The 15,857-nt window shown below is 46.1% G+C and overlaps 1 protein-coding gene across 1 annotated transcript in view; it reads right to left on the reverse strand.

Moving 5' to 3' along the window:
* Nucleotides 1–15,857, reverse strand: part of C5H10orf67 (chromosome 5 C10orf67 homolog) — a 180,573-nt gene that overhangs the window by 103,731 nt on the left and 60,985 nt on the right. Inside the window, exons 7-9 of the mRNA XM_044294761.1 lie at nt 15,632–15,690; nt 10,313–10,378; nt 1,697–1,762 (exon numbers count right to left, since the gene is read on the reverse strand). Coding sequence (XP_044150696.1) covers nt 1,697–1,762; nt 10,313–10,378; nt 15,632–15,690 — 191 coding nt within the window. The remainder of the gene's footprint in view (nt 1–1,696; nt 1,763–10,312; nt 10,379–15,631; nt 15,691–15,857) is intronic.

A 15,857-nucleotide genomic window follows, 5' to 3' on the forward strand; every position in this document is an offset into this window, starting at 1 on the left:
ATATTGGCTGATCAACAGCACGACTGGACGGGACAGTAAGGCCCCGTTCACACGGGCGAGATTTCCACGCGGGTGCGATGCGTGAGGTGAGGTGCATTCACTTGTGCGTTGCGTGAAAATCGCAGCATGCTCTTTATTGTGCGTTTTCTACGCAACACAGGCCCCATAGAAATGAATGGGGCTGTGTGAAAAAATCGCAAGCATCCGCAAGCAAGTGCGGATGCAGTACGATTTTCATGCACGGTTGCTAGGAGACGATTGGGATGGGGAGCCGTCATTATTATTTTCCCTTATAACATGGTTATAAGGGAAAATAATAGCATTCTGAATACAGAATGCATAGTACAATAGGGTTGGAGGGGTTAAAAAAAAGTTAAAATATTTAACTAACCTTAATCCACTTGATCGCGCAGCCGGCATCTCTTCTGTCTTCATCTTTGCTGTGCAGTAGGAAAAGGACCTGTGGTGACGTCACTGCGCTCATCACATGGTCCGTCACATGATCCATCACCATGGTAAAAGATCATGTGATGGACCATGTGATGAGTGCAGTGACGTCATCAAAGGTCCTATTCCTGTGCACAGCAAAGATGAAGACAGAAGAGAATCCGGGCTGCGCGAGCAAGTGGATTAAGGCGAGTTAAATTATTATTATTTTTTTTTAACCCCTCCAGCCCTATTGTACTAGGCATTCTGTATTAAGAATGCTATTATTTTCCCTTATAACCAAGTTATAAGGGAAAATAATAAAATCCGGGTTTGGGTCTGGGTACCAAACATGCCGTTTTTTCTCACGCGCGTGCAAAATGCATTACAATATTTTGCACTCGCGCGGAAAAATCGCACATTTTCCCGCAATGCACCCGCATCTTATCCGGGCCAAAAACATGACGCCCGTGTGAAAGAGGCCTAAGGCGTGACCGATTAAGTTCCGGATGCGTTCAGGGTGCGTACATTGAAACTCACACCATTTTGCAAGCAAGTTCAGTCAATTTTGTCTTCGATTGCGCTTAGTTCTTCAGTTTTTTCCACGCGGGTGCAATGCGTTTTGATGCGCTTTTCACGCGCGTGATAAAAAACTGAAGGTTTAAAAACATCTCCTAGCAACCATCAGTGAAAAACGCATCGCATCTGCACTTGCTTCCGGATACAATGCGTTTTTCACTGAAGCCCCATTTACTTCTATGGGGCCAGGGCTGCGTGAAAAACTGAGAATATAGAACATGCTGCGTTTTTCACGTAACGCAGAACTGATGCGTGAAAAAAAAAACATCATGTACACAGACCCATTGAATGGGTCAGGATTCAGTGCGGGTGCTATGCGTTCACGTCACACATTGCACCCGCGTGGAAAACTCGCTCGTGTGAAAGGGGCCTTACTGGGAACGAGTGTTCCTATGAACGCTTGTTCCAGATAATTGGCCCAAAAATCCAGTCTCATCGGGGAAGGCATGTCCACAGCTTTTCTAGACCTGGGTAAACTGACCCCGGCAGAATATTACCAGTTCACTACATGAATTGTGCTTAAAAGACAAAAGCAAAGTATGGAAGGATTATATATTTCCATTAATACAAGGTCAGGTGGCAGTTACCGCAGTGTTCCTCAGTGCGCCGCACAGCTCGTCTTGTGAGCAGTAGTTACCTGAATATTCATTGGAGGAGCGCTGCGTCTGTGACACGCTCCTCGGGGGCTTACCTCTTTATCTTTTTCTACTAGCTTTGTTTTCAGGAGATTTTCCATATCTTCCTTTTGCTGTTGGAGCTGTTATTAAGAAAACGATTATTACTACAATGTGACAACAACGTAACAACTGCACACAGATCATGCACAGTGGAAGATATTATCTGCAGGCCGCATTTACATGTCATTTTTATTCAGTTTCTGGTGTAAATCACAGAATTTTCCCAAAAAGTTAGCTTTTTGACTAATTACTTTGTCACGAAGCGCATTTGTTTGTAAGTAGTGTGTGCAATGACAGGAAATGGCGATTGCGCTGCCCCCCCTCCTCCGCCATCATTGTACCTCTCAGATGCCGTGTTCATACATGATTGCAGCATCTGATATACATACCGCAATGTAAAATAAATAAATAAATAAATCCTACTTACCTCATCCAATTGCTTACGACTGGTCGGCTGCCACCACCTTGCTAGAAGATCTGGCACGAAATATCGGGCGGCCTGAGATGACGTCATCACACCGTCGGGGTGGTTATACGTCACCACGCACGGGATTTCGGCCGAGATTTTCAAGCAAATGGATGAGGTAAGTATGATTTTTTTTTATTTTTCATTTTTATACTGTTTCAGGTTAAATCGATTCACTACTACAAAGCACGAGGAAATTCGGCTTCGAGGCAAATCAAATTTATCCTGAAATTCGTATCGAAGTCAACTTCAAGGACTTCGATTCGCTCAGCACTTCCCAACACGTGTTTGCATTTCCTTCCCTATGGATCCACTACCAGCTTTGACTGCATGCAAGCCTCCAGCCTTAAAGGGGTTGTCCAGCAGTTAATACTGATGAACTACTGTCCGGAGATAGGTCATCAATATCTGATCGGTGGGGGTCCGACACCCGGCACCCCACCGATCAGCTGCTTCCTCTTCATTACACTGCACTTCGTCTCAGAGTATCACATTTACTACACTCAGGAGTCAGGATGAGCTGCTCCTTTGGGCACCAAATTATGGCAGCTATGTTTTACTTTTTTGGTACACTGTGCAGGATCCTCTACACAGAAAGACCTACAGCTTGTTTTATACATAAGGACTTGCTGTATCCACATTAGGCATCTTTCTCTTGTTCTGGATCAAAATGTGGGGGGCTTCAGAACCAATTACCAGTTTTCCATAGACATAGAGTTAAATGGGATTTCCAGGAATTAAATATCGATTACCTATTTTCAGGCTAGGTCTTCAATGTCTGATCAGTGGGGGGGTCTGACTCTTGGCACTCCCGCCGATCAGCTGCTTGAAAGGGCGGCAGAGTTCGGACAAGTGTTGCGGCCTCTTTGTACTATACCAAGAACAGCACGGCACAGCATTGGAACTCAATCCCAATCACTAGTATAAATGTCCTTTACACGGACCGATGATCTGGTAGATTATTGAGGATTAGTGCTTGTCTGTGTCAGATCGTATCGTTCTACCAGCACCAAAAATCATCGTCCTATGCAGCAGATTGCGCTAAACAATGATCTGCTGTGCAGGGATCAATGATTTCCTATGGGGACAAGCATTCGCTGTATCGATCGCTTGTCCCCATACAACAGAGGTAACATGCAAACACGCAGCATTTCCTAGCAACCATCAGTAAAAGACGGACTGCATCTGGATGACACTCGTGTGCTGTCAGTTTTTTTCCCTGACCAGGCGCGGCCCTGGTTCTAGTTGCCGGCGGCGGTGGGGGGAAGTAGGAGATGAGCGCTTCCATTGTGGAGGCGCTCATCTCCATATTCATTTGTATCGCCTTCTTTAGGACAGCAATACAGATGGCTGTGCTGCGGCGGGGCAGGGGAGGGAGAGGCGTCTCCCTTCCCTTGTTCTTCTGATAGGCCGCAGGCACTAATGCCTGCGGCCTATCATGGGCCGGCTCAGGCGGTGCCTGAGCCGGGCGTGGCACTCTGGGGGCATTTATTTCTTGCCCATTTTTGGGGGGGCAATATGGGGGGGGCACCATGGGGGAGAAAAGCACTATGGGGGCATCAGTTTTTTTTTTTTTATTGGCACATTATGGGGGGCACTCTAGGGGAGAGCGGCACTATGGGGCATCTGGTGGCACTATGGGGAATTATTTGGGGGCACTATGGGGGAGTGGAGCACTATTGGGGCATCTGGTGGCACTAAGAAGGGGCATTTTTTTACTGGCATGTTATGGGGAACACTATGGGGAAGGGGGAGAGGAGCACTATTAGGGTATTTACTGGGGCACTATACAGGGGTATTTTATACTGGTATTTTATACTGGCATACATTATGGGGACATTAGCTCAACTGCGGGCACTAAGCGTATTTCATGTACTGTCATATTATAGGGAGAATTATTACTACTAGGGGGTATTATGGGGAGCTTTACTACTACTGGGGGGCTATGAGGAACATGATCACTAGTATGGGCACTATAGGGGCATTATTACTACTAAGTGTGCTCTGGCAGAGAATTATTTCTATTGGTGGGATTTTGGGGAGCACTGTTACTTTGGGGGGCACCCTGGCACAGTATCAGCTTAGCACAATTATTTTTGGGGGACATTATCTTTATACTATTAGTGTCTGGGCGCAGTTATTTTTTAGAGCACTGTGTGCCAATAATTGTTGAAGGGGGCACTATCTGTGTGGTAGTAGTATTTCCAGGGGGATTGTTTCTGCAGTATAGTATTGGGGGCACAGCGGGCACAGTATTGGGGCACTATCTGTGTGGTAGTAGTATTTCCAGGGGGACTGTTTCTGCAGTATAGTATTGGGGGCACAGCGGGCACAGTATAGGGGGCACTATCTGTGTGGTAGTAGTATTTCCAGGGGGACTCTTTCTGCAGTATAGTATTGGGGGCACAGCGGGCACAGTATTGGGGCACTATCTGTGTGGTAGTAGTATTTCCAGGGGGACTGTTTCTGCAGTATAGTATTGGGGGCACAGCGGGCACAGTATAGGGGGCACTATCTGTGTGGTAGTAGTATTTCCAGGGGGACTGTTTCTGCAGTATAGTATTGGGGTGGCAGAAAAGGGTGTTCAGAAGATGTGAAGATGAGAGAAATGTGGGAAACTAATGCCTGTTTGTCAATCTCTGCAGAGACAGGAGATGGCAGAAAAATCATCATAGCGGTCTGGTCTGAATGGAGAAGATAAAGAAAGAGAACGTCTACAACAAAGGTGACATCACTGATGTAAGAGGTATGTGGCGCTATGTAGGAGAGGAGATGCTCCGGCTCCTCCACTGCCATTTGCAGAAGGAGGATTCAGAGCTGGGTGAGGACGGCCAAGGTGGGCAGCAGGCCACGGGCGGGTGGCAGATGGTGGGGGGAACCACAGGCCTTGAGCAGGATCTGGGGAGGCAGGAGAGCGGAGGAGCTTCCTGGCTGTAGCCTGCTGTTGTCTATTGTATGATGTGAAGCAGGCAGTGCAGCCAGGACAGGCCTCCCCTCTCCGTATGATGTGTAGAGACAGGCCTCAACTATAGAATGTCAGCGGTACAGTGTTTGTTGGGGGTGGCCTATTATATGTAGGAGGGGCTTTTAATAATGGGCGGGACAAAAAAAAAGGTGCGCGGCGTGCTATGCTGCTTTTTTCACTTCTGCATTTTTAAATATGAAGGGGGCTTTGAAAAATGGGCGGGCAAAAGAATTGGCACAGCGCGCTACACATGCCACATTTTTTGGTGGTGGTCGTTCTTGCAAACTATAGGAAAAAGCACATGTCTATGTGCACTCCCACGGTACCGCCCACCAGAGAGACTGGCACTTTTTTCATAGTGTGCAAACACGCAGTGTATAATGTGATGGAAAAATGAATCCAGCCAGCAAAGGAGGCAATATGGACAATCACAATACATTAGTAAGTGCCTTGTATTCACTTTCTCTACATGATAAATGCCACTTGCTGAAGTGAGACCATCCCTTTAAGGGATCATGCACACGACTGTATGTATTTCACGGTCCGCAAAAAATATGGATGACGTCCGTGTGCATTCCGTATTTTGCAGAACGGAACAGCTGGCCCCTAATAGAACAGTCCTATAATTGTCTGTAATGCGGACAATAATAAGACATGTTCTATTTTCTTGCGGGACGGACATACGGAAACGGAATGCACACCTTTTTTTTTGACCCATTAATATAAATGGTTCTAGATACTCCAAATTTATAAAACACTGTGCAACATTTGGCACAAATTAAGCAAATTCGTGCAAAACTAACTTTAAAAATTCCCCTCCTGATAAATCTCGATATTATATATTACAAAGCTACTAATATGTACAAAAATTGTTTTCCAGTCGCCCTTTAAATACCATCATTGCCTCCTGGAGGGCGCAGTGCTCACCTATCCTCGGATTTGGCCCCGTCTGGGCAAACTATGCCAAGAGGAAGTGAAGGCTGCACCAACCGCCCTGATAACGCGGAAGAGAGACTCATGGAAAAGCTGCACTAAACACAACTCAGACTGAACAAAGTAATATAAAATATGTACTACGTCATGTCTACTACAAGAATCTGGCTTAAATGGCTCTGATATGGTTCATCATCCGCACTACTTCCAACAATAGATTCAGCGACATCTCGACATGCCAACAGACTCCTCATTATTGAGCTCAATATGATGCCACAAAATCATTTACGCCTCATACTAGACCCTCACCAGTTGGATTCATAGAAAGACCCCATTGTAATGTTGAAGTATCGTTTTTCATGAATTTCTAAGACACTGAGCCCAACAATACCCAACGCTAAGCCGACAAAACGGGATACGTAAAGTTGCCATGACTTGGCACTGAGCTTGACAAGCGTCGAGAAAGTGTCTCTTTACATATCTAAAGGCGTCCTTGATTTGGTGTCAGCCAGCCTTCTCTTCTGAACAGTGTCATATTCTTCTGCAGAACATGCTGAATGTTGGGCACAAGCTGTGTCTTATTTCTTACTATAGACAACGCAGGCTGCTAATGGAACAAAAGCATCTTCACTGCCATTGTGAGAAAGATGACTCCACAGACCGGTCAAATTATGGGTAACAGATCAATGGGCAACGCTGAATAGGAAAAGTACTTTTTCCCATAAATAACATGGAATATTATTAAAGTTGATAATTTTATACCAGTGATGATTTTTGTTGGTAATAATAATTCAAAATTAAAGGAAGCATGTCTCTTTAAATTAGGGGAATCTCTAATACAAACCGTAGGAAGAATGGCGCTCCCATATACCAGTCCTGATTTCCTGTCTGCTGGAGTGAGATGCACCTACTTTATTAAGAAGGAGATGGCCATTCATAAATTAGGTGCATCCCTGGCCCTCCATTCACCAGAAATTCAGATCTACACCAGCTATGGACTGTCATTTACATCCCCTCCCACGAAGGCTTCGCTCACATCAGCGTTCGGCCTTTCCGTTCTGCTCCGTAATAGAAGCAGGAGAACGTAAAGGACGGATTCGGCGCATAACTGAGCCGAACGGAGCCTACGGCTCCATAGACTATAATGGGGTCCATTAGGTTTCCGCTCAGAGGAAGATTTTTGAAGTGGAGACAAAAGTCCTGCATGCACACCTTTTGTCTCCGCTTTAAAAATCTTCCTCTGAGCGGAAACCTAACGGACCCCATTATAGTCTATGGGGCCCGTAGGCTCTGTTCCCTTAAAATGTGACCTCCACAACATCCCGCCCCCTTAACAGTGACCCCAACAGCACCCCGCCCCTTAACACTGACCTCCATAGAGGACCGCCCGTTTTATGTCCCCTTAACAGAGACCTCCACCGCGCCTTCTCCTGTAACAGTGACGTTCACAGCATCCCATCCCCTTATCAGTGACCTCCACAGCAGCCCGCCCCTTTAACAGTGACCTCCACAGTACCCCATTTTCTTAACAGTGATTTCAACAACACCCCGTCCCCTTAACAGTGGCCTCTACAGCAATCTGCCACTTAACACTGACCTCCATAGCGGACCGTCCCCGTAACAGTGACCTCTACAGCACCCCGCCCCTTTAACAGTGACCTCCACAGCGGCCCCGTTTATTAGTGACCTCCACAGTATCCCGTCTCGTTAACAGTGATTTCCACAATAACCCGCCCCCTTAACAGTGATCTCTACAGAGCTCTGTTCCTTTAAAATGTGACCTCCACAACACCCCGCCCCCTTAACAGTGACCTCCATAGTGGACTGCCCCTTAACTGTGACCTCCACAGTTTCCTGTCCCCTTAACAGAGACCTCCACCGCGCCCACCCCTTTAACAGTGACCTGGACAGCATCCCGCCCCCTTAACAGTGACCTCCACAGCAGCCCACTCCTTTAACAGTGACCTCCCCAGCGGCCACCCCTTAATTAGTGACCTCCACAGTATCCCATCTCCTTAACAGTGATTTCCACAACACCCTGTCCCCTTAACTGTGATCTCTACAGAGCTCTGTTCCCTTAAAATGTGACCTTCACAACACCCCGACCCCTTAACACTGACCTCCATAGTGGACTGCCCCTTAACTGTGACCTCCACCGCGCCCACCCCTTTAACAGTGACCTAGACAGCATCCCGCCCCCTTAACAGTGACTTCCACAGCAGCACGCTCCTTTAACAGTGACCTCCCCAGCGGCCACCCCTTAATTAGTGACTTCCACAGTACCCCATCTCCTTAACAGTGATTTCCACAACACCCTGTCCCCTTAACTGTGGCCTCTACAGCATTCTGCCACTTAATACTGACCTCCATAGAGGTCCGGTTTTAGGCAGGACAGTCGATCTTTCAGACTCCCTGTCCTCCGTCCGGCGCAGGACCTGGATGGACACAGGGATGTTCTTTTGAACAGCTCACTCTCAGATAGCAGCACTGTGCTGTCTGAGCGGAAGCTGCAGGGAGAAAGTCACCCTCCCTCCCACCCCTGCAGCTGACAGAAGTTGATTTTTACCTTAATTTGTTCAATCCCTGTCGGCTGCGGAGTGGGAGGGGGCGTGGCTTAGTAGGCCTGGGGACGGGGCTTTTAAGTCAGTCTTTCGAGGGTGGCCTGAATGGCCACCCTACCCGAGCCTGAACTGAGACCTCCACAGCAGTCCGCTCCCTAAACAGTGTCATCCACAGCGCCCTGCCCCTTTAAAGCTGACCTTCAGCAGTGAAGAAAAATGGCTGGGTTGTTATGGAAACCTGGAGTAAAACTGTGTGTATGTGGAGACTAAGGGCCTGCGAGCTTCTATTGGCTGATAAGGATCATGTGACCATGCTTCTATTGGCCAATGCATTTTTTGGGAATAACTCACACAGGGATGTCCTTTTGAACAGCTCACTCTAAGACAGCAGCATGTGCTGTCTGAGTGTGAGCTGCAGGGAGAAAGTCACCGTCCCTCCCACCCCTGCAGCTGACAGAAGTTGATTTTTACCTTCATTTTTTCAATCCCTGTCGGCTGCGGCGTGGGAGGGGGGCCTGGTCTAACCAGATCTGGGCGTGGCTTAGCAGGACCTGGGGACGGGGTTTTTAAGTCCGTCTTTTGAGGCTGGCCTTAATTGCCACCCAACCTGCCCCCTGAACTGTGACCTCCGAAGCACCCCACTCCATTAACAGTGTCATCCACAGCGCCCTGCCCCTTTAAAGCTGACCTGCAGCAGTGAAGAAAAATGGTTGGGTTGTTATGGAAACCTGGAGTAAAACTGTGTGTATGTGGAGACTAAGGGCCTGCGAACTTCTATTGGCTGATAAGGGTCATGTGACCGTGTGTATGGCAGTTGGGATATGAAGAGAAAGGCTTGTATTGGCTAATCCAGGTCATTTTTTGGGAATATCTCAGGAACAGTACGTTACCTCTTTGAATCAGTCAGGCTCAGAGAGGACCCGTCCCCTCTCCAGACGTGTCGCTTTTAGTAACTACTTGCATTTCCCATGTAATAATTCTGGAGCATCTTCTATTCTTATGACTCTATGTTCTACTGTTCCTTTATTACTTCTGTGACAAGTTATGAATGAATTGCTAGCAGCTTGCAATGAAGGACAAGCTGGGAATTACCAGTTGGGGGGGTGGGGGGGGGTCCCAGCACAGTCTATCCAATCAATGCTGCCAGTGTCAGACTGTGCAGGGACACCCCACCAACTGGTATCACCCATCTGGACCTTCATTGCAAACTGCTAGAAATTAATACATAACTTCTAGCATGAATAATAAAGGAATGGCACATCATACAGTGATAAGATAGATGCTCCAGAATTGTTATTACATGGGGGATACAAGTAGTTACTAAACCAGACATTGCAGGACAGGTGACAAGTCCTCGTTAAGTGAAGATGCTTGCCATGTCTCTGTGCCTGTGCTACCCAACCCTGTGGATTCTCGAGCCCAGGTCAGTGGTTCTCCAGCAAAGGGAAGGTAAATTATTTCAATAGGGGTGTGAGACAAGCATGCGGCCGTCACATTTGTTGCCGCTTATCTCACGTAGAATAGATAACAGGGCAGGTTAAAATTGCTAACTATCCAGTCTTCCTTTACCCGACAGCTATAACAGGCCTGGAAGGGTGGTTTTCATGGCAATTTTTCCTGTATTTTTGTCTACAAAAACCCTGCAGACAGACATTAAATGAAAGTCTATGGTGTAAAATGCTTGTATCAGGAGTTATAAACTCACCAGGTCGGCTGCAGAAGATTTTTCATTTTCAAGTTGGACTTTCAATTCTTCTTGAGCCGATGATAACTACAATACAAAACCATTGTATGTAAGTGACCGACTGGACAAAGTAAAGCGCAGATTCCCAGTATTTAGTATAGGTATAAATGTATTGCATCACAGACTTTGATGGGATATCACTAGTACATGCCATTACTACCTGATCCGTGATGGTCCGACTACTGGGACTCCCCACCAATGCCACAAAGAACAGCTATAGGTAGATTCCAAATTGTCCCTGGTCCAATCAATGATCCAATATTTTCTTACCCTCAGATGAGGATCATAAAAGTTTGTAGATTGTAAGCTCTTGGGGGCAGGGTCCTCTCCCTCTCTGTATCAGCCTGTTCATAATTTTGTGTTTAGCGTATTTGTATTTTTTTATTAAGTATGTTAAGGCTACATGACGTCATTTGTCGCAAGACATATTTTATAATGGTAGTCTATGGTGTCGCACTACGACATGCTGCGACTGCAACACGACAGTCTAAAAAACCCATCCAAGATGGATTTTTATGTGACTGTCATGTCGCAGTGCAACACCATGGACTACCGTTATAAAATGTTGAGTGACACATGTTGCACTGTAGTTGTACCCTATCTGTCGCACGACACATGAAGCTGTGTAGCCCTAGCTCTAACCCTCTCTTAATGTACAGCGCCATGGAATTAATGGCGCTTTCAAATAAATAATTAGAATAATAAAAGTCCACCGGGGATGGGGGGGGGATTTATTTATTTATTTATTCCCGCCTTTGCATGAGAAATCTGGTGGAATGAAAAAGTTGCAAATTTTGGCACACAGCATGTAGACACTTTTTGTGGTTTTATGCAGCGCTCGGCACTTTGGAAGAGTGGGTCTGGTTAGCTATGTTAAAGGGGTTCTCCAAGATTCATCTTCCTATGCTTAGCGTTGGTAATGCCTGGTTACTGCAGCTCTGTTCCCATTCATCTAAATGCTGCAGTATCTAGGTAGGACCACCACATTGTGGATGTGTAGTGCCGATGCCTGGTTTGGTGGGGGCGCTGGAAGTGGTACTCCCACTGATGATGATCTATGCTCAGCATAGGACGTCAATAATTTTTTTTAAACAGTTGCAAAAAAGGCATAATCCTCCTCCAGTTGGGAGTGGCAGACAAATGGCCTTTAAAGTTGCGCCAAAATGATAATGATAATGATAATCTGGCCCCAAATTTCAGCACCGCAGATTTGCATGTTACATGTAGAAGTGCTTGGCACAGTCATAATGGCCATTTCCATGTCAGATTAAGTGCATAATGGTTAAACGGTTGTTTGGGATTACATAACAGGGACAGCTTGATTTTTTTTATTTTTTATCCAGAAGCCTTGCCACCCCCTACATGGCTGTGTTTGATATTGCAGCATTCACTTGAATAATATCAAGCTACAATACCAGACCCAATCTGTGTACTAGAGTGGCGCTCTGTCTGGAAAAAAAAAACAGTACATCCCTTTTTTGCTAATCTCATAAAACTCCCCCCCCCAAAAAACCTTTAATAATTATATAAAAAGCATGAAATGAAAAGCATGTGTAGCCAGAAGTTGGGCAGCGCGGCGGCTCAGTAGTTAGCACTGTGGTCTTCTGGTTTGACATTTGCCCAAAACAACATCAACATGGAGTTTGTATGTTCTTCCTGTGTTTGTGTGGCTTTGTTTCCGCACTCTGGTTTCCTCCCACTTGCTGATTTGGAATTTATGGGGGAGAGTGATGACAATGCCTGTGCAGCGCTTCAGAATATGTTAGTTCTATATAAATGTGTAAAAAGCCCCAATTAGACAAGCTGAGTAAAAAAAGAAGAAAAACTTACGGTACTTTCACACTAGCGTTTTTCTTTTCTGGCATAAAGTTCCGTCCTAGGGGCTCAATACCGGAAAAGAACTGATCAGTTTTATCCTAATGCATTATGATAGGAGAGCAATCTGTTCAGGATGCATCAGGATGTCTTCAGCTCAGTCTTTTTGACTTTTCAGGACGGAGCTAATACCGCAGCATGCTGTGGTTTTATCTCCGTCCAAAATTCCAGGACACTTGCCGAAATGCCGGATCTGGCATTATTTCCCATTGAAAAGCATGATCCGGCCCGAGTGTTGCGGCAAAACGGATCCGGCATTGCGGTCTGCGCATGCTCAGACAGCAAAAAATGTGAAAAAAAAATAAAATGCCGGATCTGTTTTGCCGGATGACACCGGAGAGACAGATCCGGCATTCCAATGCATTTGTCATACGGATCAGGATCCTGATCCGTCTGACAAAAGCTATCAGTTAGGCTACTTTCACACTTGCGGCAGTGTGATCCGGCGGGCAGTTCCGTCGTCGGAACTGCCCGCCGGATCCGCCGATCTGCTGCTGACTGAAAGCATTTGTGAGACGGATGCGGATCCGTCTCACAAATGCATTGCAAGGACGGATCCGTCTCTCCGCTTGTCATGCGGACAGACGGATCAGTCTTGTATCTTTTTTCACATTTTTACCGGTCTGCGCATGCGCAGGCCAGAAGGACGGATCCGGCATTCCGGTATTTTGATCCGGCACTAATACATTCCTATGGGAAAAAATGCTGGATACGGCGTTCAGGCAAGTCTTCTGTTTTTTTTTCGCCGGAGATAAAACCATAGCATGCTACGGTTTTCTCTTTTGCCTGATCAGTCAAAAAAACTGAACTGAAGACAGTTCTTTTCTGGTATAGAGCCCCTGTGATGGAACTCTATGCCGGAAAAGAAAAACGCAAGTGTGAAAGTACCCTTAGGCTACTTTCACACTAGCGTTTTTACTGGATCCGGCAGGATTCAGCAAAAACGCTTCCGTTACTGATAACACAACCGTCTGCATCTGCTATGAACGGATCCAGTTGTATTATCTTTAACATAGCCAAGACGGATCCGTCATGAACTCAATTGAAAGTCAATGGGGGACAGATCCGTTTTCTATTGTGTCAGAGAAAACTGATCCGTCCCCATTGACTTGCATTGGGGATCATGCCGGATCCATCTTGCTCCGCATCCCAGAACAGAAAGAAAACTACAACATGTTGCGGTTTGCTCTCCGGTATGGGAATGCAGCTAAACGGAACGGAATGCATTTTGGTGCACTCCTTTCTGTTCAGTTTTTTCCCCACTGACAATTAATGGGGACAAAACTGAGGCGTTTTTTTCCGGTATTGAGCCCCGATGACGGATCTCAATACCGAAAAATTTAAACGCTAGTGGGAAAGTAGCCTTACTCACCTTTAAAATATCTGGTTGTTTCAACCCCCGCTCGGTCTGCAGTGGCCATATATTGTTCACTGTTCACATGATACTGCAGCCAATCACTGGCCTCAGCAGTTCATGTGTTGTAGATGTAACTGCTGCAGCGTCACGTAAACTAAGAACGTGATGTCATCACTACAGGCCCAGTGGGGATCAGAGCGGCGGGACATGATAAAAGTAACATTTATAAGTTGTTATCATTTTACATAGGAGCTATCATTGTGAGCCCAGAAAATCTGAAGTTGTTTTTTTTATTATAATTTCATTTTATCAGATTTGTTTATTCTTTGTTTTTATTAGGATTTTGCACAAAAGACAAAGAAAAAAAACCAAGAGACCACGGGGCGATTTTGCCCAACTTAACAGGGTTCTCCAATATTTTTAACAATTGGGCAGGGAGAAACAAACAAAACAAAAAAAACGGTGATCTGGCACGGAAAGGTCCTATTTTCGACATTTCTTTATTGCCAAAACTTGAACATATATGGAACAGGACATAGAGCAGCCTTCTTCTACCTCTTACTAACTTTAAAAATGTCTCAATGATCCAATCACCGCTGGGCCTGTAGTGATCACATCATGCTCATAGTTCACATGACCGCCAGTGAAGGTCAGTTCGCAGTGTTCGCCAGCGAACACATGCAGGCTGCCATCTTTAGTAAGGTAGACTCAATCAAATGAAGTCACCGGGAGCAGGCAGTTCCGAGAACAGCCGCCGGGGGCCTTAATCGGGCTGTTCTCGGAACTGCCTGCTCCCGGTGACTGCATTTGATTTCAGACCGACACCCGGCACAGGTAAGGGCTTACCTGTGCATCGCCGGACGGGTGAGTCTACCTTACTAAAGATGGCAGCCTGCATGTGTTCGCTGGCGAACACTGCGAACTGACCATCACTGATGACCGCTGCAGCCAATCTCTGGCCTCAGTAGTCACTAGTGCATGAACAACACATGACTGCTGAGGCCAGTGTTTGGCTGCAGCATCAGATGAATGGTACGTGATCGCTGTAGACCCAGCAGGGACTGGAGCAGCCGGACATATTAAAGGTGAGTAAGGCTACATTCACATCTGCTAGTCTGTTGCGGCAGAGGAGCAGACTACTGGAATTATCATATCTGTCACTGCCGTGGGCTGCTGGATCTGTATTCAATGTAATGGGATCTGTCAGGTGTCTGGCAAGAATGGTGTATTCTGCGGAAAACAAAATGCTGCATGCAGTGGTATTTTTCCATCAGAAAGCCAGCATTCATGCCGGAAACCTGTGAATGGAGATCTGGGTGGCCCCGGTGGGGTCTAGGTATGCCGGATACGATATATCCAGTTGCTATGCCAAACGCAGATCTGAACTTAGCCTAAGGTTTTTATTTTTTTTACAGCGCTCGCCACTCCCTGCCTAATTTTAACGAATACTGGAGAACCTCTTAGGTTGGGGAAAATCACCCCGGGGTCTCTTTTGTATAAAATCCTAAAAAAAAAAAGAATAAAAAGTGATCAAATTGTAATAGAAAACCCTTTCGGATTTTGTGATTAAAACCTATGTTAATAAAACAGAATTATCCACATGATGCTGGAGTCGAGGGCGCTACGTCTGGCTTCTTAATGCTATAAAGGCAACAACGGGTTAGAACCTAAGAAGCAAAGAAATGTAACAATAAAGACAAATAGTTACATTTCAATTGAGGCGGTGAACAGTCGGCTACACTGTAACACATGAGCGCTGCTGCACGGACAATAATGTGATTCAATGAACTGTGTCCTTGCGTTACTCCGTGACATAATGCCGCCATATCTGCCCCTGTGATAAGCCTGTCTTCAGGGCAAAGCACATCTCACTTTGATAGGCTGTTTGTCATCTTTTCATCTCCTTCAAATAAGCCATCAATCTGGATGTACAAAACGGTTTTGTTCGCTGCTCTTTTTTTGGCCAGTTTTCTTGCGGATTGAGAGAAAGCTACGGGCTGGCTATTAACATGTTTAAAAAAGCCATCACTTAATGTCAAAAGTCACACCTTCTCAATGGTTCTTTGGTCTTCTTCCATTCTGACTCTCATGGCGCCCACATCCAGATCTAGAACAATAGAATTAAAAAGCAGAGCGTGAAATCTCATTCCCGTGACCGTGCATTCATAGCACGCAGTGGAGGTCAGCGATGGAAGCCCTGGTCATTGCACGCTGGCCGAGTGTCCTGGCACTAGTGTGACCCTCACAGCCGCCCTTGACATTCAGGGTCCTTTT

The sequence above is a fragment of the Bufo gargarizans genome, chromosome 5, assembly GCF_014858855.1.
Source record: "Bufo gargarizans isolate SCDJY-AF-19 chromosome 5, ASM1485885v1, whole genome shotgun sequence".
Classification (NCBI taxonomy): domain Eukaryota; kingdom Metazoa; phylum Chordata; class Amphibia; order Anura; family Bufonidae; genus Bufo; species Bufo gargarizans.